Source organism: Leucoraja erinacea, chromosome 15, assembly GCF_028641065.1.
Source record: "Leucoraja erinacea ecotype New England chromosome 15, Leri_hhj_1, whole genome shotgun sequence".
In the NCBI taxonomy this organism is placed as follows: domain Eukaryota; kingdom Metazoa; phylum Chordata; class Chondrichthyes; order Rajiformes; family Rajidae; genus Leucoraja; species Leucoraja erinaceus.
Window position 1 is genome coordinate 35,918,646 of NC_073391.1, and position 24,595 is coordinate 35,943,240.

The window sequence follows — 24,595 nt, forward strand, 5'->3', positions numbered from 1 at the left end:
AATTGTCTAATCTCAGTATTTATACATTTTGCTATTTTGCAGGTGGTATCGGAAAATCTATGCCCATTCCCTGTAGTCTTTTCACTAAATTCTCCATAAAATGCTCATCTTTGGCAATATTCTCTCTTATGCTATATTTTCTATAAGCGCTCTTGCTATCATTCTTAATCGCAAAGGCACACGTCAATTTTTTTTTGTTTCCTATTGACTTTATAACCTGGGAACATTTAATTGCCAGTCCTTGCAGCTGTCTCGGGAATGATTATGTTGTTCCTGCATTGGCAATTCAACATATTCTTTGTGCTCCATATAAAACTGAAATGCATGGAACTGAAAGCATGTCCGTCTGAAAATAGAAAACAGTGAATAGATATAATAGGTTGACCCAGCAAAATATTTTCCAATGCCGGAGGGTATAGAGTCATAAAATCAGTAAGTTGCACAGCTCAGGAAAGGGCTTTTCAACCCATCACATTTCAGCCGAACATTTTGCCCAGCTGCAATAATCCCATTGGCCCACATTAGGTATGTATCCTTCTATGCCTGGCCTACTTAAGCATCTGTCTAAATGTCTCTTAAAGCATCTCCTCTGAAGGCGAGTTCCAGATATCAACCACTCTCTGTACAAATCTAACTTTCCCCTCAAATCCCTTTGAATCTCCTTCCTCTCACCTTATACTTATGAACACTTCTTTTTGACAGCATGGGAAAAGGTTTCTGACTGACTATCCCATCTCTGCCTCTTATAATTTTATATACCTCTCTCGGATCACCCCTCAACCTTCAGGGAAAGCAAACCTACACTATCCAATCTCTCTCCATATAATGCCCTCCAATCCAGGCAACATGCTGGTGAATCCCCTCTGTACTCTTTAACACATTTATATTCTTCCTACAGCATGGCAACTAGAACTGTACCCAATACTCCAACTTTGGTCTAACCAGCATTCGTTCAGTAGCAACATATTGTCCCAACTCTATATTCTATGCTCTGACATGTGTAGGCAAGCATGTCATTCATGAAAGGTACACAAAAATGCTGGAGAAACTCAGCGGGTGCAGCAGAAGGAAATAGCATGTCATTCATAAATCTTTCTTCATCAACCAATATACTTGTATTGCCACTTTCGGGGTACCATGAACTTGAACCCCAAGCTCCGTCTTTTCTTTAACTTTTCTTAGCTTACTGTCAATATCCTACTGCTATTTAAATTATCAAAATACATCACATCACACCTTTCAAGATTAAATTCCATCTGTCAATTCTCTGAACAACTTTCCATCAAACTGTATCCTGCTGTTGCCTTAGACAACCATCCTTGCTTTCCATAGCACCCATGACTATCATGTCATCCAGAAATATACCCGTCTTACTTCCTACACCTCATATCTCCAAGTTTCTAATAAATATCACAAACAATGGTTAGAGCACCAATCCCCGCAGAATACCTATAGTCATAGACTTCTAATCAAAATAACATCCTTCCACATTCACAGAGGCCTTCCCATCACCAAGCCAATTTTGGATCCAATTAGACAGCTCACCTTGAATCCCACGTGCATTACTCAACCTTATAGACCTGCCCAGCATGCCGAACTTTGTCAATCTATAATAGTGTCTATGATATCTAGACACTTACAAAATAATCTGGCAATAGAGTGGATAGGAAAGGTTTGAAGGGATAAGGGTCAAACGCGGACAAATGGGACTAGCTTAGATGGGGCATCTTGATCGGCGTGAATGAGTTGGGCTGAAGGGCTGTTTCTGTATGACTATTAGGTGGAAACCAATGGCTATGGTGTGTATTTGGATTTTCAGAAGGCTTTCCCTCAGTTCTCATAAAGGAGGTTATCAATGATGTGGCTGAAGGCACCAAATGTAAGGTTTCCAAATTTTCCAAACTAAATAGGACTGTGATGATAAGGATGCAAGGAGGCTTCAAGAGAATATATATTCAAGCTCAGCGAGAGGGCAACAACATAGCAGATGGAGTTCAAAAAGGTAAAAACATAATGTAGAAACAATTTAGACTGGGTTTTGTTTTTAAATGGTGAAATATTGTGATTTATTTTACGTACAAAGGGACAGGCATCCTTGTATGTATGTCACTTAAAGCTAACATATAGATGTAGCATGCATTTAGAAAATAAAATAGTACATTGGCCTTGCTTCCGTGAGGATATGAATTCAAGATTTAAAAAAAATTCAATTTGAGTACAATTTTGATCTTCACACTAAAAAGAATGTACTTGTTTCCAAGGGAGTATAGCAAAGATTCATTATTGCAGGAATGGTGGGTGTGCCATATAATTTAAAAAAATGAGTGGGCTGCTCTTCTATTCTTTGGAAGATTGAGAGACTACCTCACTGAAACTTCTTTGAGATCTCATCAAGTTAGATACAGGAAGCAGGATTCTCATGGTTGAATCTCAAAATAAGAGGTAGATCATTTAAGACAGATGTAACAAGAACATTTCATCAGAGGCTGGTTAATCTTTTGGAATTCTTTACTTGAAGTATTGTGGAGTCACTAGCATTGACTTCATTCAAAACTGAAACCAATCCCTGAAAGGGAGTGTTTAGGAAGAGAAGACACACAGGATGCTTCCCATCATCTGCAGTGATATAAAATGCAAGAGGAGGAAAGCGTTGGTACAACTTTATAAAACATTGGTTGGCCACAACTAGAATATTATGCATAGTTTTGCTCGATACACTACAGGAAGAACCAGAGAGAGTGGAAAGAACATTCACCAAGAAGTTGGCCGAGTCAAATGCTTCAGTTATAAGGAGGGACTGAATGAAGCTACGTTTGTTCAACTTGGAGCACAGGAGGTTGTGCGAAGACAATGGAAGTGCACAAAACTATCAGAGACATAGATAGATAATATTGATAGATAGTAAAGGCATACTTCCCCTTGGCAGAAATGTCTGCGAACAGAGGGTGTAGATTTAAGGTGAGGACTAAGTTACAAAGAACAGACCTCTGGAAGGGTTTTCAGTGATGGCGGTAATAGAGGTAGATTCCCTCACAGACATGCAAGAAGCAACCAAAGAAGCTTATGAATCACCCAGGCTACAGACCAGTCCTGGTAAATGTGATTAATAGAGATAGGTTAGCAAGGTCAGCACAGAAAGAGAAGGCAAACGGGATGCCCACCTTCAATAACTGCACCTTGAAATACAAGAGCAGGGACATTTTTGTACAACTTTATAAAATATTGTCAGTCAGCAAGGACATGGTGGGCCGAAGGGCCTATTTCTGTGCTGAGAGGTCCTGTGATAAACTCTAATTCTACAATAGATTTCTGGGTATCAGAGGAATCAAAGGAAATGGGATTCAGGAAAATGGTGTTGATACAATTGATATTGAAGTTGATCTTATCAAAAGGTGAAGCAGCTTCAAGGCACAACTGGCCTTTTCCTGCACCTATTATGTATAAAGGGGAAACTAAAGGCAGTATTGACAATCCCTCCCGTCTCACATATTGAGACTGTAGTAACAATATCAGCTGTGACTCAAGTGGTTACATTTTCATTACCAGAGTTAGATTGCTTTGAGTTCAAGTCCCACTCCAGAGACTTCAGCACAAATATCCAGATTGACACTTCAGCGGGAGTCTTACAGAGGGACCTGTAATAGTACTTAGTTATGCCATTCCCAGGTTATTATTTTGTAACAAAGCAAATAAATTATCTTTGGTATCATTGCTAATATTATTCCTGCAACCATAATTTCCCAAATATCTTATTGGAGATTATCACACTGCATTTTGTGAAAGATTACTGTGTGTAAAATGGCTACTGATACACTTCAAAATTACTTAATTAGCTAGTGTTTTTAGATTTCTAGAAAGTGCTTCATTAATGCAAATCTTTACACTTATATTTACTGGTTCTTGACTGTTGTGGATTTATCCTGCTTTTAGTGGATAGGATATTGATAATTAGGCTATTTTGCATTTGGTCACTTAGCTTCACAAAGAATATTGTAGTTATATTCTTATGCCCCCCACCCCACCCCCGTCTTGATGATAATAATAGAGCAACAGATATACCAGCTAAAAGATCTTAATGCATGTCCTATTTTCACATACAGCTCTCAGAAAATGAAATAATCTGTGCCTGCATGCAGCAAGACCTAGATAATATGACACCATAGTCTGATAAATGGCAAGATACATTTGCACCACATAAGAATCAGGAAATGATCATCTAAAGCAAGTGAGAGTCTAAACACATATCGTTGACAGTCAATAGCATTACCATGACCAAGTCCCCCACCATTGGCTAGAAATGCAACTGGCTCAGCCACATAAACACTGATGAGCGCAGTTAAGAAGCTGGATTTTCTACTGCAGGTAACTTACCTCTTGACTCCTCAAAGTTTTTCCATAATTTATAGTCCTCTAATTAGGATTGTGATGGAAAAACTGCTAAATATCCAGATGATGCAGCTCCAACAGAATTTTAAGCCGCTTGATACTGTCCAGGTAAATGCCACCCACTTTCTTGTATTCCACCTATGACTCCTAAATATTTAATTTCCCCACCATCAAAATGCCATTGTTGCAGCCACTAAAAATGAACAGTAGCAGGTGATTGGGAAAAAAAAATCACCACAGGTATGTTCCCTTTCAAATCATAAATCATTCTAATCGTAGAGATTCACACAAAATTATGGCATAAGAGGAGTCCATCACTCTGCTATAGAAAAGATGCCATTAAGCTGGAAAGAGTACAGAGAAGATATACGAAGATATTGTCGGGACTCGCGAAAGGGAGAGGCTAGGACTTTATAATTTGTTGCTCAGGAGACTGAGAGGTTATCTTCTAGAGATGTACGAGGGGAGTTTAGATAAGGTGAACGGACAGAGTCTTTTATCTAGCGTAGAGGAATCAGGAACCAGAGGATATAGGTTTAAGGTAAGAAAGGAAAGATTTAATAGGATCCCGAAGTGCAACTTCTTCGCACAGAGAGTTTATGGAACAAGCTGTCAGAGAAAATCATGGAGGCAGGTCCTATAACAGCATTTAAAAGATATTCGGATATGTACATGAACAGAAATGGTTTCAAGGGATTCGGGCCAAAAGGCTCAGTCAATTTCTCTTCATAAATATTAATCTTTAGCCTTAGCAACATCTTTTCACGTACCCACCATGTCATCCCTCTCTGCACATACAATATGCTTAATAAAATATACAATGTATGTGGTGCAGGTTTTAATGTGTTTTGCTATGTAGGACAGGTTCACTTTTCACACAGCTTGCCCAAGGCTTTTCAGTTGCAACCCAAACTTGAATCAAGCGCATAAACACACGTTTCCAAACATTTAATATTATGATCAATAAATTACTCACAGAACACACAGGGATCTTTTAACAAGCAAAAATGTATGCTTTTAAAACAATACAGAAAATATACGGCTGTTACCTCACTTCAGGTTTTGGTAATCCTGTCACAACGCATTCAAGTTGGACTCTGCTTCCCTCTGCTGCTTCCCTGCTCTTCAGTCGCTGGCTGAATCGTGGTGGATCTCCTTTGGTATCTTCAATAGATAAATGCTTTGACTGAACTTCATTGTTTTCAGCTTCTATCGTAATTTTTTCAGTAGAAGCCGGGAGAACTGGAGCCTGTGCTATTTCTTCAGATTCTTGCTTTGGTATGCTTTCATCACACACTTGTGCAGAAAATGGAACGTGTGCCCTTTCCCTCTCATCAACAGACCAATTTGAATGTTGAGTTCGTGAATGAGATTTTGCTTGTGCCCTACTTCGAGAGCTTTTACAGGTTCTAGGTTTAACTCGTTTTGAACTGTTTGTTTTAAAGAGCGAAGATAACTCCTCAATGAAATCTGCAGCTTTACTCAAGTAATCTTTTTTGGACTCACTTTCTGTACTGCAAGGAGTGGTCTTTGGTTGCTTTTTTAATTCTTTGAAAATTTCTTTTGAGCTGCAGGAGCTCTTGCTGAAATTTTCACACTGATAAGAAATGTTATTAGATTTCTCTGAGGAACCTTTCAATTCTGAAACTTTTTTGTTCCCTGTTGGTTTGCAAATGTCAGAAGAATCTTTGTTGGGGATGTTTAAAGTGATCTGCTTTTCATCTTTGTTCACTTCATGTGAGCATAGGCCAATAGCTTGATGAGCCAAATCTACACTTTTGTCCAATTCTTCCTGGCTCAAAAATGCAGATAGGTCAGGAGATTCATCCTGACCATCTAAATCCTGGGAATCCCCGGATTTACTGCCATAGTGAGAATGCTGTGAGAGACCTTCTAATCGGCTTTTCTCGCCATGCTCTTGTTGTATTCGGACTTCAGCTAAATAACTCTCCCTCAGAAGCTGAGTTATGGAGGTGGAGGCATCGCAGTTATCTTCTTGCATTCTATCATGAATAAGAAAAATCCAAGTTATACTTTCAGTTTCTGCTGTAATAATCGAATGTTGTTAAGTGAACCAAAAATCCTTTAAATTTATGCTATCTTTACAAATGCATATGCAACATGTTATCATTAGGCATGTACCAGTCTTTTTATTTGGATCTCTTTAACATTAACCTAATGGAGCATTCACGAACTATCATGAGGTGAGGTGGGATCTAAATACACAGTTTTGCTCTGGACTTCACTGAAAGGGAGAAAGTGAAAACATCAGCAGAGAATTTGTCACAGCCAACAGGTCGCAAACAACAACGTGAATGTTTTGGAGGCTGCAAAAGCCCAGAATCATGAGGATAGTTAAGGGCAGACTGTCAAATGATATGGAATTCAATCATTTAACTATCTGAAGTGGTGTCAGTACCTGGTACCTGTATTTGAATAAATATAGGACTGCCTGTATGGGACACAAATTTCATTTGCAAGCTGGGTGATTGTTGTGAGTCATTATTGTGATTGAGTCAAGCAATCACATCTGAAATGGTGAACCAGAGGTAACATTTGTTACAAGACCTTCAGGCACATGGTATTACTGCATGTGTGAGGCAAGCATGGTGACCCCATGGATCCTTTAATTCATATCTTGAATGGCATATCCACTGGCAAGCTGCTTACTGGGAGGTTTCTGCAACTGGGCTCCTTCTGCCCATCGGGACTTGGTTTCTTATGACATAATAGCTCATCTATGATTTTCTCAAATTGACCTGGGAACCGCAATCTCAGTGCTGCACTTGAAAACAAGCAAATTCATTGCAGTGCCTTTCCTGAAGGATTCCCTTCCATGATCAACTTCATGAAGGACTACAGAAAATGTAAAAGACTTAAGAGCTGGGATGGTACTTAAGATAGTCATGTCATAGTGTTTTTCACACCAGTTTATGACTGGGTAGAAATATTACTCATCACTAAGTGACAAAGCACTGATTTAGATCTGGCAGCCCGATGAAATGGGTGGTTAGATTTTAGTTTTAGTCCTCGTCCCAATACTCTTCGCAGCCCTGAACTGCAATGACAAAAAGCGAATGTTATAAAGGACTGTGCGGATGTGCAGAGCTTCTTTTTATTGTGCTACTACTGAGAAGGGGCAGTAGCAAGTGGCAATCTGTGTGGATAAATATTGAAGCAAAAGTGGTGAAGAGAGAGAGAGAGCTAACCATGCTTACTATCCATGAGAGGTCACCAAAACCATTTCTGCTCAAGATGTGAGTCTGTCAATTTCTCAAAGTTCATGATGGGCATGGTTGTCCAGAATTAGCTTGGTTCTTGGCAGGATATTCCATCTTTGCCTTGATCTTCTATCCGATCTTCTACTCGATCAAATCACGAGGAAAACACGAGACATTTTAGAAATTGTGATCAGACCGGCTATTTACTTCATGCACCAGTCCAGCAGCAAAGTCTGCTCAATCTTACTTAAAGAAGCATATTCCTGCTTCAAATCGGGCTACAGCTGATGGGTGAAATCACTGGTTTCAAAATCGTCAGTTTTTTCACCAGAAAGTATTTGGGCCTTGTTAAAAATAAACAAAGCAATCGCTGATGATATACTTTATGGATTTATGGCTGAGTAATGTATTTTCGATTGAGTCACAGCTTCTGGGAGATACATCCATAGCCCAAAGTTTGTTTTTAGTATTTTGAGGGCTAAAGAAAGCAGGATTGATTCTCCAGATCTCCCAAGGCTGCCTGATCCATCACAGGCACAGTCCTACCCAATGTCCTAAAGTAACTACATAAGACACTGTCTCAAGGTGGCAGCATATATCATCAAAGATCCCCACCATCTTTGTCATGCCTTTCCTACAACCATCAGATTCTTGAACTGACCTGTGCAAACCTAATCATACCACAGCAACAGAACACCAAGGACCACCTCTTGCACGAGCATGGAATTGTTTTCTAATTGAGTTTTACACTTGTGCCTTTCTTTTGCCCACAATCGTCCTTTTTTCATTGTCTTGTGTAATGTATGTTTTGTATGTTGTCTGAGTCTATGTGCCCATGATGCTGTTTAAAGCAAGATTTCCATGTACCTGTACCACATCTTACTTGAGCATATGACAATAAACTCAACTTAACTTGAATTGGCACTTCTCGTTTCAGGCTTCTCCATTAGATTTATCAATGTTTATTCTCATTTCTTATTCACTTACATAACCTAAAACAAGAGGCCATTAGTGAAAATGGGTCAATGTCGACTCCCAGCAGAGCAAATGCCACCAGTCTCATTCTCCCTCTCGTTGCTTGAACTTATCGATCGCAAGGGTATCAATTTCCCTTTGATTTATTTTTTCCACTTACTATACAAAAGGACTGTTTACATTAGCCATTAAACCACCAGCATAGATGCGAGGATTTGTAAGGAAACCAATGCACTTGAGGGAAACTCATAAGGTCACAGGGAGAATGGGCAAATTCCACATAGACAATGTTGAAGGTCAGAATTAAATCTGGGTCCATAGAGCACAGAGTCAGCAGCACTTCTACAAAAGTGGCTCCTAAAAATAGGTTTCTCGGCAAGGTAGGTAGTGTGAACAGCTGGATGCCAGCAGAGGTATATATGGATCATTATGTCCAAACTATAAAAAATATCCAGATGTGAACTGATGGTGGCAGACAATTACGTTGCCATTTTAAGACTTCACTAATTTACCACAAAGTAAAACCAAAGGTCACCTGCTCCAAATGCTACTTGGAGTTACAATTGGGGACATGCTTTCATCTAGTAAAAGCTCCATTATGGTTTTATGTGGGTGTAATACTAATACTGGGAAGCTAAACAAAGGAATTCCCTTCACACCCAGTGGGAGCTTGGGGCAGTAAACAAATATAAACCCAGCACATCTGAGCTGAGGTCTATGTATTGTAGTTGCCCGATTCCCATTCTAATTATTTTGTAATCATTACACAATCAGAACTTATTTCCCAGTGTGGAAATATCAAGTACTAAAGGGCATATTTAAATTGAGAGGGGCAATGCTTAAACGAGATGTGCGGAACAGTTTTTTTTTTTTTTTACACAGAGGGTGGTGATGGACTGGTACGTGCCGTCAGAGATGGTGGTGGAGGCAAATACAATAGTGGCATTTGAGAGACTTTTGGAAAGGCACATGGAAATTCAAAGAATGGAGAGATAAGAATTACGTGCAGGGAGATGAGATTTGGTCTTGGCATCATGTTCGGCACAGACATTGTGAATTGAAGGACCTGTTCCTGTACTGTACTATGCTGTTCTATTGCATTCATTTTCATTTTGTAGTCATTGTGTTTAAATAACTTTGCTTCTGAAAATCACATTAATTTTCATAAGTTTCATTTCTGGTCAGTTGCTTTCAAGTTGTCAAAGAAGTAATTTATTCAGAAAACAATAGGGAGCTGATGAAAAATAGGGTGAAAAATAAAGGAACTAATGTAGCATTTGTGTAAAAGGATGATTGAAGGCCTCACAAACTCGATATGCCAAAGAGCCTGTTTCCTTGCTTTAAGTACTTATCACTCTAATATACATCACCACAATCTGTAACCTCATGGTCCATCAAATTACTCTGCCCATTGTTGTAAGGAACCAGACGATCAACCTTGTTTTGATGAGGGATGCAGAAGAGCAGCACAAGGCATATCTGCTCACCTGGCAAAACTACAACAAAGGATTACTTGCATGCTAAGCAGCAAAAATATCAAGCAAAACATCCCACAACCAATGGGTTAGATCAAACTTCTGCAGTGCTGGATGGTGGTGGACAATTAAATAGCTAATGGAGCTTAGCGGCTCCAAGAACATCTCCATTCTCACTAAAAGGGGAACACAAATGCTGAAGACAAGGCTAAAACATTCACAACCAAATTCAGCTGGAGGTATCATGTCAATGACATACTTCTTGCTCAGATTGTCACCATAACAGAAGATACTTCATCTGATATCAGGAAATGGCTGAGAGCTACAGATATCAAGCCGACAACATGGAAAACTGGTCAGGTATGTCCTTATCACAAAAAAGAACAAATCTATTCCAGCTAATTACCTCCAAACCAGTCAATTCTCAATCATCCACTAAGTTATGAAATATATCATCAACAGTGCTTTCAAGCAATATCTATTCTCCACTAACATGTTTACTGATATCCATTTTGGGCTTTCCCATGTTCACTTAGCTCCAGATCTCACCATAGCCATGACCAAATATGAAACAAGTGGAATTCCAGATTTGAGATGAGAGTGTCTTTGACATCAAGGCGACATTTGACAAATCAAGGCACACTGGCAAAAACAAAGTCGAACTGCATCAAGGGGAAAATGCTCCAATTGTTGCATTGTTTCTTGCACAAAGGAAGATTGTTGGCATTATTGACGGTCAATTATCCCAGCCTGGGTACACTATTGCAGGAGTTCAAGATGACAGTGTCCTAGGCCTCACTATCTCTAGTTGTTTTCATGATTTTCTTTCCATCGTGTCAGAAGTGATTTGCTCTCTGATGATTCCAAAAAGCGCAATTCCATTCACAACTACTCAATGAATGAAGCATTTTATGCTGGCATGAAGCAAAACCCAGAGAACATTCAGGCATGGGTTGGTAAGTGACATGTAATATTCCCATCACAAAAGTGCAGGTGATAAATAACCTCCTCTTGATGTTCAAATACATTACCTTTATTGAGTCCCTTACCAACACATTTTTTAGAAGAGTAGGGATTACTATTGAGCAGGAACACAACATGACTGGACACAGAAAACTGTGGCTCTAAAAGCAGGTTAGGGGTTAAGTATCCCGTTACAAATAACTCGTCTCCTGATACCCCAAAGTCTTTCCACCATCTACAAACCACAGGCCAGGAGAACAATAGCATATTCTCCACTTACCTGGAAGTGTGCAGCTCAAATAACATCCAATAAGCTCAACCTCATCCAGAACATAGCAGCTCTCTAGATTGGCACTTTTAGCGCCATTAATCATCCTAAATATTCATTCTCTTCACCAATGATACATATTAGCATCAGGGTGCATGTACAAAATGCATTGCAGTTATTCTGCTGGACCACTCCGATAGCCACAACTTCTATCACAAAGAAAACATACCATCTGCAAATACTCCCAAAGCCACAACTTCTATCACCAAGAAAACATACCATCTACAAATTTACCTCCAAGTCACTTGCCATCCTATCTTTCAAATATATCTTAACTCCTTAAGACTGCAAAAGTTAATAAATGTAGCTCAATGCCTTCTCAAGGGCAATTAAAGAAATGGGGAAAAATGCTGGCTTTGCCAGTAAAGCCCACATTCCACAAAAATAAATCTATGGGTAATGCAATTTTTGTTTTTAAATTCTATTAGCTTCTCTCTGCCTACTTATTTCAGTATATGTCCATGCTTTCAAGCTGGTAGATTTCCACATTCTAGCCTTAGATATCCTATTTTATACATCTCATTTAAAAATTCAATTGTAATGTTATTAATTATCCAACCTCAATAAAGGAATAATTGGTTGAGATAAATTGTAACATCATAATTTATCATATACTGCACTGGCAGGGTATCTTTTTTGAAACGTTGTTTTCAGATTTAGGTGAGGCTTTTTCCTTCATGATTGAAACTGAACATTCTATGCATAAAATGCAGGCTGAGAGCATAAAATCTGCAGTACTAGTCTATGTTACTGGTACAGATCTCTTTGGGCTGACCACATGTTACTGACACTCAAATCTCAGAGAACAGCAGAGGAAACATTGCCCTTCCAACAGAGCTCTTTCTGCAGCTGTTGTGTATGTAGATTTTGTGAGCAAATACCCTAAGCATTCATCTAATTATAGTCTGTGATATCATTTTACTACACAAAAATCAAAGCAGCATTTGATTCACCTTAAAGTTGCTTCAAATAGTGATCAAGATATAAACTGAATGTTAGAAATGGTTCTCATGATGTACTTGGAAATGAAATCTTTCTATAAAAGCCGTGATGTCACTGATATCTAAGGCATGTGTGACAAATCGCAAAACAGCAAGAGGTTTAGTCTCTTAACAAGATAAAAATATACCCTGTGAAAAGTCGTGAGCTCAAACCCAAATAAAATCCAATGACAAAGTTTAAATAGGAATCCCAGCACTGGAATTTAACAGTTGCATCTGTTAAGCAGAAATACGGTGGTCTGGCAAATATTTTTCGTTCTGCGAGTTACCATTCAAAGAGCAAGTTACTTACATTTCAACATTGATTTCTATTAACACTTTAAGTCATCAATTCTGCATTAAACTATTAAAACAATACCTTCTGACTGGCCCAGTGGATGGTATGACATGAAAATCTAGCGGTGGAAGGTACCCTGTAAAAGTTGTAGATGAAAGGAGGGCAGCACTGCAATCCTGCAGGCCCCCGGGACAAGAGAAACTAACAGTCCGGAGGTTGATACAGAGTTAACCTTGACGTTGATGAGATAGTGGGAAGAAGCACTGGGTAACCTGTCACCACAGTACCAGTTACATTTGTCAGCACACTGAGTCTGAAGATATTTTAGGGAGGTCAAACCACGTGCCTGGCAACTGTCACACCTCATTGGATAGGAGGTTATGAGTAAAGTATAGCAACACCTAAGGCATCGATTCAGTAGCTGAACCTTTAGAAATTCTCTTGTGAACATTCCAGAAATCTTGACTGGCTGGTCAGTGTTGATCCTCAATAAATGGGAAATGGGAGTGCATACTTACTTCCCTGCAAGTTATAAAAATTCTAAAGAGTATACTGTAGATAAAATACAGAAGCATGTTTCGTTATGTTCTCCAATGACTGTTTAACAAGTGGGTTGCTACTAAAAATAGGAATGACATGTCAGTTGTTTCAGAGGCAAAGATTTGAATGCTGATTTAGACATAGACATACACAACAGGATCAAGACCTTCGGCCCTACATGTTCATGTCGACCAACTATACTAATCCCATTTACCAGCATTTGGTCTGTAGCCTTCTACATCTTAGCATTTTAAGTGCCCATACTTCTTAAATGTCATAAAAGTACACGCCTCCACTAGCCACTCAGGCAGTGCGTTTCAAATTCCAATCTTGGTGAAGAAGGGTCTTCCTCACATTCCCTTATCCCTAAACCTTTGCTATCTAATTTCAGACACCTCTGCTTCAGGAGAAAAACCTATCCACCCTACCCATGTCCCTCATAATTTTGTATAGCTCAGCCTCCTCCATTCCAAGGCAAATAAACCCTGCCAACCCACTCTCTCCTCGGAACCCAAAAGCTTCAGCCTTTGCAATACCCTGGTGAATCTCCTCTGCACCCTCTCCAATGTAATTACATATTGTAATAGGGTAGTAACCAGAACTGTACATAATACTGCAACTGAGGCCTAAGCAATGTTTTATAACAGTGGGCTATAATGGGTGGCAACTGCTGCCTCACAGCATCAGAAACTTTGTTCAATCCTAACCTCAGGTGCCGACTGTGTAGAATTTCTACATTCTCCCTGTGACATTGGGAGTTTCCTTCGGGTGCTACGGTTTCCTTCCACACCCCAAAGACGTGCAGATTTGTAGGTTAATTGACCTTTGTAAATTGCCCCAAGTGTGCAGAGTGGATGAGAAAGGGGGATAACGTAGAACCAGTGTGAACAGTTGATTGAAGGTTGGCATGGAGTTGGTGGGCTGAGGGGTCTGTTTCTGCTCCCTGCTCTTATATTTCAAGCCCAAGCTAATATTGGAAGGCATATATGGTCCATACCTCTCCTTTCATCTACATTCCTTTTTCTAGCTTCACAATTTGTAACTTTTCAATCTTCTCATCTTCTCTCTTTTCATTTCTAGTCTTTGTCCACCATTTGCCTATCAAACCTAACCCCCCCTCCCCCCCCCGCCCCGCTCGCCCATCACCTGTACGAACCAACTACCTGTCAAGCTGTGTCCTGCTCCTCATCTCTTCCAGTTTTCCTCACCCCCCCCCCCCCAAACACACAATCAGCCTGAAGAAGGAACCCAATGCAAAATGTCACCTGTCCATGTTCTGTGGAAATGCCACCCGACCTGCTGAGCTGCTCCAGCACTTTGCATCTTTTTTTTTGTAAACCAGCACCTGCAGTTTCTCAATGTTCATGCCATTAGGTTGTAAGCTAACCGCATATTCCAATTTTAGGTGATCAACAAACAGCCCCTCTCCCTCTTTTCCTGTCTTCCCTGTCCCCCGCCCGGATACATGCTAATTCCTCCCATTCCCCTTCCTCCGTCTCCTTCCATCTATATTCTTTCTCATTTCATGCCTCTTCTATCCTTATCTTATCTTGCACTTTTTATCTTTGCAAGTGTAGGTGGTCATGAAGGCTTTAGGTATATTCGCCTTCATCAGTCAGGGTCTTGAGCATAGAAATTGGAACGTTATGTTACTGTTGTAAAATACGTTGCTGATGTCACAGTTGGAGTACTGTGTTCAGTTTTGGTCACCCAGCTATAGGAAGGATGCTGTTAAACTGGAAAGAAGATTTACGAGGATGTTGCCAGGACTTGTGGGCCTGAGTCATAGGGAGAGGTTGAGCTGCCTAGGACTTTATTCCCTGGAGCACAAAATGATGAGGGATAATCATAAAGAGGAGTATGAGATCATGAGGGGAATAGGTAGGGTAAATGCACGGAGTCTTTTGCTCACAACAGGGGAATCAAGAACCTGAGGCCATAGGTTTAAGTGGACAGTAGAGAGATTTAACAGAAACCTGATGGGCAATATTTTCACACAGTGGTGATGGGTATATGGAACAAGATGCCAGTAAAAAGTAATTGAGGCAGGTACTATAACAATATTTAAAAGGCATTTGAACAGGTACATGGATCGGAAAGGTTTGGAGGGAGATGGGCCAAATGCCAGCAGGTGGGACCAGTGTAGACAGGGCATCTTGGTCAACATGTACATATAGGGCTGAAGTGCCCGTTTCAGCGCTGTACGACTCCATGACTCAATGATTCAGCCTCCACATTTATCTGGCGTGATGAATTCCAAATATCACAACTTTCTGGAAGAGGAAATTCTTTCTCATCAATATTTTAAATGGGTGAATCCTTATTTTGAAACAATGTTCCCAGATCTAGATTTGCCTATCAAAGGAAACAAATGTCAGCATATAGTTCGCCAAGCCTAACCGCCCCCACCACCACTTTCACCCCCATATTCCACTTTAACTTTAGATTCTTCATTGCACTGCCATCTCCTCTCATCAACTAAGACAAATTCTAGATCTCCAAATCTGGTTGTGGTTCTTGCATTATTTTTCTACCTGGATTTTGTCTGCAGCTGTAACACTATGTTCTGCACTGTTGTTGGTGCTCTTTTGCTAAGGAGTGCTCAGGTATGTCTGATTTGCCTGGATAGCATGCACGAGAAAGAGGTTCATTGGATCTCAGTACACATAGAACATAGAACAGTACAGCACGGCGTAGTGTAAGGGTTAAAGAGAGAATTCCAGCTAAAATGTGGAATGGAGTTATCAGCTAAATTAGCAGCCCTACATTCCATAGTCTCTTGAAAACAAGATTCAGACGTGTTACGCGGGGCCACCATTAAAACTACCCACGAAGTTGCTACCACCACGGTACTAGTGAGATCTGCAAAATGGGAGCCCTTGTATATTCCTCCACCGTCCTCTTGTGGTCCATATTGCCTAATATTGTTCCCGGGTGGTACCAAGGAAATTGGTGAGACGGTCCGAGGTCCTCTCGTCATGGGTTATTCGTCCCCCGGTTTCCCTCTATAACAGCCATGTTTGGCCCGTGCGGACAATCGATTACCGCCAGTTGAATAAAAAGACCTCTCCCCTGTTTTCCGCTGTGCCGGATGTTGTCACCATTGCTGAGGATATTGTGAGCAGGAAGGGGAGAAATTGGGATGCTGCACTTGAACTTGCCAATGCTTTTTTCTCTATCCCAATTCCCAGGACCAATTTGCCTTTAGCTGGGCTGGACGACATTACACCTCTACTGCAGGGGTATGTCCATAGCCCCACCCTCTGCCACGGCCTTATTGCACATGATCCAGCCAAGGTTACCTTCACCGATGGGGTCACTGTGTCCCACTACATCTATGACATTTTACTGCAGGGCACAAGTGAAGAGGTTGTGGCAGAGGCCCTTGACTCCCTCCTTCTGCATCTTAAATCCTGTGGGTGGGCAGATAACCCAGCTAAGGTCCAGGGCCCAAACCAAAGTGGGGTTTTTTTTGGGGTTATCAGCGGCAAGCCGGCCACATGGACATCCCAGAAAAGGCCCGAAAAAGATTCTCACTGCTGAGGTCCCGCTGCCAAAACAGGAGGCCCAGCGGTTTGTTGGCCTTTTGGGTATTGGCGACAGCACACCCCCCACCTTATTATGCTGCTTTGCCCCCTGTACCATGTGACCCAGAAAAAAAGCCACCTTTGAATGGGCGCTGACCAGCAGGCATCCTTTGAGATGGCTAAGAGAGTGGTGGAACAAGCGCTCCTGCTTGCTTTACGGAGGGAGAATGCCCCTTTTGAATTGCAGGTTTCGGCTACTGCTCGTGAGACAGTGGAGTCTGTGGCCCCAGCATGACGAACGGCAGCCGTGTCTCGGCTTTTGGAGAAAGATATTTCCTGATCCCACCGCGCGATATTTGCCCTTTGAACGACAGTTGGTTGCATTTTACTTGGCACTCCTTTCTACCGAGCACCTTACGGCGGGTGCGATAGTGGTTATGTGCCCTCACTTACCTATTATGACCTAGGTTAAGTCCGCCAATGTCTCCCAGAAGGAGGAACGTGCACAGTGCTCCTCAATTGTAAAATGAAAATAGTACATCTCTGATAGGACTGAGAAAGGCCGCAACAGTGTTAGCCGTTTGCATGAGGAGGTCATGGCCCTTCCCTTGGGAGGTGACCCAGTACCCGGGTCTGAAACACCCCTGCCTCCCCCATTGCTTGGGAGGTCCCATTTTCTGACCTCTCCCCTGACAAACAACAGGCATGGTTTACCGATGGCTCTAGTCATTGGGTTGCAGGTAAGGCCGTCTGGCAGGCAGCCGCCTTCTCTTTGTCCAATGACAACACTCCAGTCCGACTTTACACCGACTCCTGGGCGGTTGCCAATGGTATGGCTGTATGGATAACACAGTGGCATTCCCAGGGGTGGGAGTTACGAGGCCTGCACCAGCTAATGGCTGTGTATGGCACCCCATAGGAGATTCAGTCTGAAAACGGGTCCCACTTTACCGGTAACAGAGTACAACAGCGGGTATCTGATAATGGGGTGCAGTGGACCCTCCACATCCCGTATGGACCATATGAATGGTCTACTAAAAGAGCAGATACATACACTAACCTCCTCCCACATGCTCAAGGTGCCCTTGTGTTACAGGAAGCAGTAAACAACTTGAACCAATGACCTGTTGCAGGGGGGACACCCATGAGCCAACATCTGGCTGTTGCAGTCGAGCCAGGTGACTCACACCAACGAAGGAACATCAGGAAGACGCCCAGAAGGTGTGGGTTTCGGTCCCCGGCCAGGGACACCCTCATTAGGCGGAAGTTATTTGCGCAGCGCAATACGCAGTGGCTTATGGTGACCGGGGAGGATAAACCTATTGTATACGTCTACCTTTACAGCGCTTAACCAGGCGAGAGTGAGCCTGCTCCGCCCTCTCTCTACAGAACAACCGCGAGGCGCATCATGTATACCAGACGATGGGGTGGGCTGTTACTTCTGGCAGTGCTGGTTGCTGCACCGCCTGTCTGCACGGAATCAAACGCCTATCTCTCGCTCCTGCATGCGTACCGACGTAAACTGAGTTTGTGCACATGTCCCACATCAGCCAATAGGATCACTCTGGGGCTAGCAGAGTCAAGGCAGGCTATCCCAGCCCTGAGTGCCAAAATGGTGGCAATACGAACTGTCACCTTGTAGAATCGCATGGCCCTGAACTTCCTACTAGCCGAGAAAGGGGGGATTTGTGCCATCATAGGGAGAGAATGCTACACTTACATACCGGATGCCAGTGAAAACATTACAAACCTGGTGGCCCACATGCGACAACAGGTTGAGGCCTTGAATAACGTTGGTAAACAGCTGCACGACAAGGCCAGGGAGAGTGCATGGTGGAATTGGTGGTCTTGGGTATTCAGAGGTTGGGGGCATATTATTATGCAATCGCTGGTGACTGGGCTTGTTTTAGTTGTAGTTAGCATAATATTCTGCAATTGTGTGTTTCCCTACTGCTTTGTGAGGAATGCCAAGAGGGTGGATGGGTGGTATTGAACTTGTGGGCTGAATGCAGCGGGATTTGGGGTGTATGGGATTAATGCGAGGTGAAATTGTGTTCAAAACACCACTTTGCATGCTTGGGCTGATTAAAAAGAGCCAGTACATGGGGATGCTTGCAAGGCCATTGAGATAAGCTTTGCTTTCACAGAGACATCCGAGACTAGCTCGGTGTCTGAAAGAACACATAACACATGCCATTACGGCATGGATAGTTAGTTTGACACATAATCACCTCATATTCATAGAGATATAATTATTATACTGTACTTTTGATTTATATTTGTATAGTAACATGTAGTTAGATGGGCGCTAATGTAGGCTGAATACTCCAAGGCGTGGAGTGTAGTGTAAGGGTTAAACAAACAATTTCAGCTAAAATGTGGAATGGAGTTATCATCTAAATTAGCAGCCCTATATTCCATAGACTCTTGAAAACAAGATTGTATTATCTCCTAGAATTGACCTTACACCTGTCCAAGTGTGGGGACTCGCATTGTCTGGGAACGCAGCCTTTCCCAGGCCATTCTATGGGAAAGCTTAGCGTTGGTGAACAAAACACAACAGCAATAGTTGGGTAGACCATCCACGCTCTCTGCCGCCAGTAACGCTGAAACGTTGCAGACAGAGGGCCTTATGATTGGCTCGGGGAGGGGCAGTGGCACGGTCTGCTCTGATAAGAAATGCCATAAAGGATGGTGTTGGGCGCTCTTTCGGTGAGAGAACCTCAGCCTTGAACCATGTCGCGAACGATGCCAGGTGATCAACAACGAAACATCCTGGGGCATGCTCTGATGAGTTTGCGAGTGAGTTTGGGGATATTCGGGGATACTTGAGTTACGTGCCTTATTTAGTAGTGTAATAAATTACTGAGTGAATCAAACTGTTGTCTGAATCTGGTGATTTATTGAACAACACTTGAAAACAGGCCCTTCAGTAGCAATGTTACAAAATTTTGAGATTTAAAAAATCAAGTCTGCAATTTATCCCATCAGATAAAGCATAAAAAGAAGTTTAATTTGACACCTAATTCACTTTCATATCTCAAGTAATAAAAAAGTTATGGCCATTTTCATACTCGGAAATTAGCATCTTGTTCCCTATTGATTTTCTATGGACATAACAAAAAAGCTGTGATCGTGGACAGTCAAAAGCCCATAACCTTCTTAAAAATTAAGAGAACTGAATGAAATTTTCAGTTATCATAGATTGAAGCATTCTGAAACAAATATAAAATAATCTTACTTGGATGACCTGAAATTAAAGCATATAATTAGTTAGTTACCCAATTGTAGCTAATTTCAAACTTCAATTACTGAATCTAAACATCTATCCATTTCTTAATAAATGATTAACATTTTTAAATAGCCCAAGTGTCCAAATAATATTCACAAATAATTCACAATAAAACATGATTTTTAAATTTCATTTACATCAATTATAGGCCAAATGGAAGGAATTTAGTGTTCAATTGCTGTAAATTAAAGTCAATTTAAATCGGCTTTCTAGTGGGTTCCTGTGAACGCGCTGGTTTAGAACGTTCACATTGCGCTGGATTTGTGCCCTCAAATGCCCAGAAAAATACTGCGGGATATAAAGAGCCCAAAATGAGCTACTCGCTATAGAAAACTTTATACACAGGGTTATATACAAGCCCCATTTAATGTAAAAATAAGGTACATACCTTTAATTGTTTGCTTTATAAAACCCTGGGGCTGCGAGAGGTTGCGGAGTGAGAGAGTGATTTTTAAACTACTATAAATATTATACAAGGCCATAAAAACTAATAATACCTTTTGCGACGGGGTCTTTCAGCGATTTTCCGTTAATGATTTACTAGGCTGAACATTTTCGATTGGAACAGCCTAGTAAAAATCGCGTTTTAAACCCGCCCCCTCTAAACAGCGCCAAAATCGCGCACACGGGGTAGGGCAGATGCTTAGACACGATTCAGGTAGGTTTTGTAACATACCTACCTTCAGCCCACGATGTTTGTGCCGATGATGTCAAGTTAAACTGATCTCATCTGCCTGTACATGATCCATATCTCTCAATTCCTTTAACTTACATTTACCTATCAAAAAGCCCATTCAACGCCTGTATCGCATCTGCCTCCCTCACCACCCTTGGCAATGTGATCCAGGCCCCCACCACTCTCTCTGTAAAAAACTTGCCCGCACATCAACATTAAACCTTCCCCCTCTCACCTCGTAGCTATGCCCTCTAATGTTGAGCATTTCCACCCTAGGAAAAAGGTTCTGACTGTCTACCCTGTCTATGCCTCTCATAATTTTGTATACTTCTATCAAGTATCTCCTCAACCAGAATGCTGCCTGGTTTAGAGTGTCTCCAGCTACAATGAGAGATTGGATAAACTTAGATTGCTTTCCCTTGTAGCCGAAGACCCTCTAATCCAGGCAGCATTCAGGTAAACCTCTTCTGCAAAGCCTCCATCCTTCCTGGAATAGGGCGACTAAAACTGCAGGCAATACTCCAAATCTGCACAAAATACACCAAATAATGACAATGACAGAATGACATTAATAAACCAATACCAATCCCAGCATTCACCGCCATGCACTGAGTATTTGAGCTTTTTCTATATTGTTTCTCATTGGCAGTATTTTGATAATTCAGTGAGAAATATAAACTTGCAGAAAGTAGCAATATATTAGTCTGTACAGGTTCACCATCTTGGTTCTCGAGACTCCAACATAGGTCACATAATAATTATTCAAAACAATAATAATGTGGGTTGTTGTTCGCACTCAACAAATTGATTTATCCAGAGAACAAGAAGGGAGAAGACGAGGGACACGAGAGCACAGTCACATCAACAAACAATTAAAATTGCACATATCTCTGTGAAAAAGATATATGTTTGGATAGGGTCAAATTAATAGACCATAAAGAAACTTCAGACTTGTACACTGTGGACCTGAACAATGCCAGGGAGGATACTCAGGATATGCACAATACACCACATGTTGAATCAATTGAGCAATGCAAATATTAGTTCAGAAATTCTGCCGATCTCCTCCCTGCCACACAGTCCCCCTCCCCTCACACCACCATCTCCACCCTCCTACACCTTGCCTCCCTCCCCACCCCCGCCTGCCACACACCCCACTTCCCTCCCCTCCCACACATGAAGAGGAGGGGGAGGAAGTGCTCATGGATGAGGGGAAATGAGCTATGCTTGCACAGTTAGGGGCTATGGGTGAGTGATGGTGATGGAATATTGCGTTGGGGGAACGGTTTGCATTGGGGGAATGGGTGAGTGGTGGAAAATTGCGTTGAGGAATGGGTTGCGTTGGGGGACCAGGCCTCCTATATGACTGGGAACCAACGGGTCCCACTTAGTCTAGTCATTGATATCTGATCATCTCAGAAGATTTCATGAAATCATATGAAAAAGTTGCTTTTAATTCTTTAAAAAATATATTCTCTTCTTTCTACTACAATGTCTAAGAAGGCAAGCTGCGCATTTATTTTTGAAGTTTGAACTGTATTATTTACAATCCAGACACGAGCCGTGAGTACTAACCTTACACCTGATTTTTCAATGCATGTAGAAAATCATTTGGTTCTTCAACCTGGGAATAAATCAGATCAAACAGTCCGAATATGCACAGCACAGTTCCCAGAAGGTCAACATGATTGAATAACTAGGTTTTATAACATCCCTATAAAAGTCCAGCAAGTAGGACATTTTTAAGGGATGATAGCTGGAGCTCAAGGTATGCATGTTCCTGTTAAAGTGAATGACAAGGCAGGCTGGAGTAAGAAATCCTGGATGATGAGAGAAATCGAGGCTCTGTTCTGGAGAGAAGGAATGGGTGACGTTTCGGGTCGAGACCCTTCTTCAGACAATAAAATCGCAATAAAATCTAAATGTACTGTATTGGAGTTAGAAAGTCTATGGTACCATTTAGAAATGTGGCCACACCAGGTGATTATTGATATTTCTAATTTTTAATTTTGATTTGCCTCCAACATTGTCTCAGCAAACATCAGAATTGTGCAGCAGTTCACCATACTTGAGGTATTGTCTTTAAATAAATATAACTATAAAATACTAAGAAATGCCTCTTCTAAACAAAACTCTTCGCTTTTCTTTTGTACATAAGGACTCCAACACCGTAATATTCATCATAACCTATTAAAATTTGGTCAATAGGATAACCATAATATATTTAATACATAAATAATGTCTTCACATAGATTTCATAAGTAATTTTTCATTCAAGTACTTCTGAATCAAATGTAACAATGAACATTATCCTATTGCATAGATTCACACTGTCAGGATAACTTACCTGTCACATTGCAACATAAATATTCTTTCTATGTTACCAGTTTCTGCTCATCTCTCAGTAATCACACAAAATTTGCACTCTAAATACCACAAATTTCTAAAGTGCTCAGCTTTTGAAAAACAGTATCAGCTGTGTTTCTCCAGTAACTCTCATCTGTAACTGACAATACTCAGAAATCCACCACCCTTAGTATTTAAAACTATAGAAAGTATGTCAGTGAGCAACACCAAAAACTCAAACAGATGAGGCATTGATCACTCAACATAATCAAAGACTAAAAATGATTTATATTTAGGTTACACTATCAATAGTAACAGAAGATACTATCAAGCTTCGTCTTTTTTAAACCGTTCTCTAGGAATGAGCAGATAAATTATATTAACGTACAAAGGTTAAGTTGTTTCGAAGCAACATACATTTTTTATCAATAGGTGTGTTCTAACTTATTAAACAAAACATATTGGAATCTCACAGCACTCAGTTTGGTTGCCAATTAATAGTTTGAATTAAAGTTGATGTAAAACAGATATTTATTTATAATCTGGCTGTAGCATGACTATTTAGGTTCCAAGCAATCCAAGTACAATGTACATTTGAATATTGGCTTACCACAAGCACTGAACAGCAATTAATACAAATATTCTATTTAGTGACTAAATGCAGTGAGAAATGTATACCATTACATATATTAACTCAATCACTGAAGCGGAGAAACTGCCAAGCTACATACATCCACAATTGTATTTCTAATTTTTTCTTCACTGAAAAAATTTCTAAATTGCTTCGGTCTTTCCTTGATGATGATTCATAAATAAATAAAACCGACAAATCAGATGAAAGCTTACCATAAAGAAGATTTATTTTGCTGGTTAAGTAACACACGGCTTGCTTTCAATCACTTTATTCCTTTCTCTCAGAACGTGCCATTCTGAGAGAATGGGAGAATGGGTCTTTTATTGCTACTGAGTCAAGTCAGCAGGAAAGCTAATTTTAGGCAGCGTCATCATCAAGCAGCGGAAGGCTAATACCAGGTCTTGAAATACAGCACCACTCGGAGTTGCAATGTCCTGAACAACTGTTGCTTATCGTATACAAATTGTCTACAAGCAAAGTAGCCAATGAGCAGAGTAACATAATGCAGGTGTGAAGTCACAGCTTAAAAACAAGAAACCACTCACTTGAACAATTTTAAAGGGCAGCCTGGCTACGTTCCTAATTATATGAACCTTTCATACCTATTTGAACAAAGCACAAATATTACAAAGCACAAATTGTACAATTTTGATATAAATATGAGGCGGCTAGTTAGATCTACTTGCTTTTCAGCAGTGCTAGTTGACAACCTTACACCAATCACAAAACAATTCTATACCTCATGGCCCAAAATCGTATATCACACCTACCCCACAATCGTACAGCACTTCCCACAACTGAATTCCCGCCCTCCAGCATCGAATTTATATTTTGCCATGATATGAATTTCCCCTTGTTACAGTCTACTTATTATAGTCAGCAGAACTTTGGTGGCACAGCTGCTGCACCTAATTTTCACACTCTCCCTGTAAACATCATTGAGAACCATACAGC

The 24,595-nt window shown here is 40.9% G+C and overlaps 1 protein-coding gene across 1 annotated transcript in view; it reads right to left on the reverse strand.

Moving 5' to 3' along the window:
* mypn (myopalladin) overlaps window positions 1-12,914 on the reverse strand; it is a 105,134-nt gene extending 92,220 nt beyond the window's left edge. The window contains exons 1-2 of the mRNA XM_055647172.1: window positions 12,708-12,914; window positions 5,436-6,389 (exon numbers count right to left, since the gene is read on the reverse strand). Coding sequence (XP_055503147.1) covers window positions 5,436-6,388 — 953 coding nt within the window. The 5' untranslated portion in view covers window position 6,389; window positions 12,708-12,914. The remainder of the gene's footprint in view (window positions 1-5,435; window positions 6,390-12,707) is intronic.
* Between the last annotated feature and the right edge of the window lie 11,681 nt (window positions 12,915-24,595).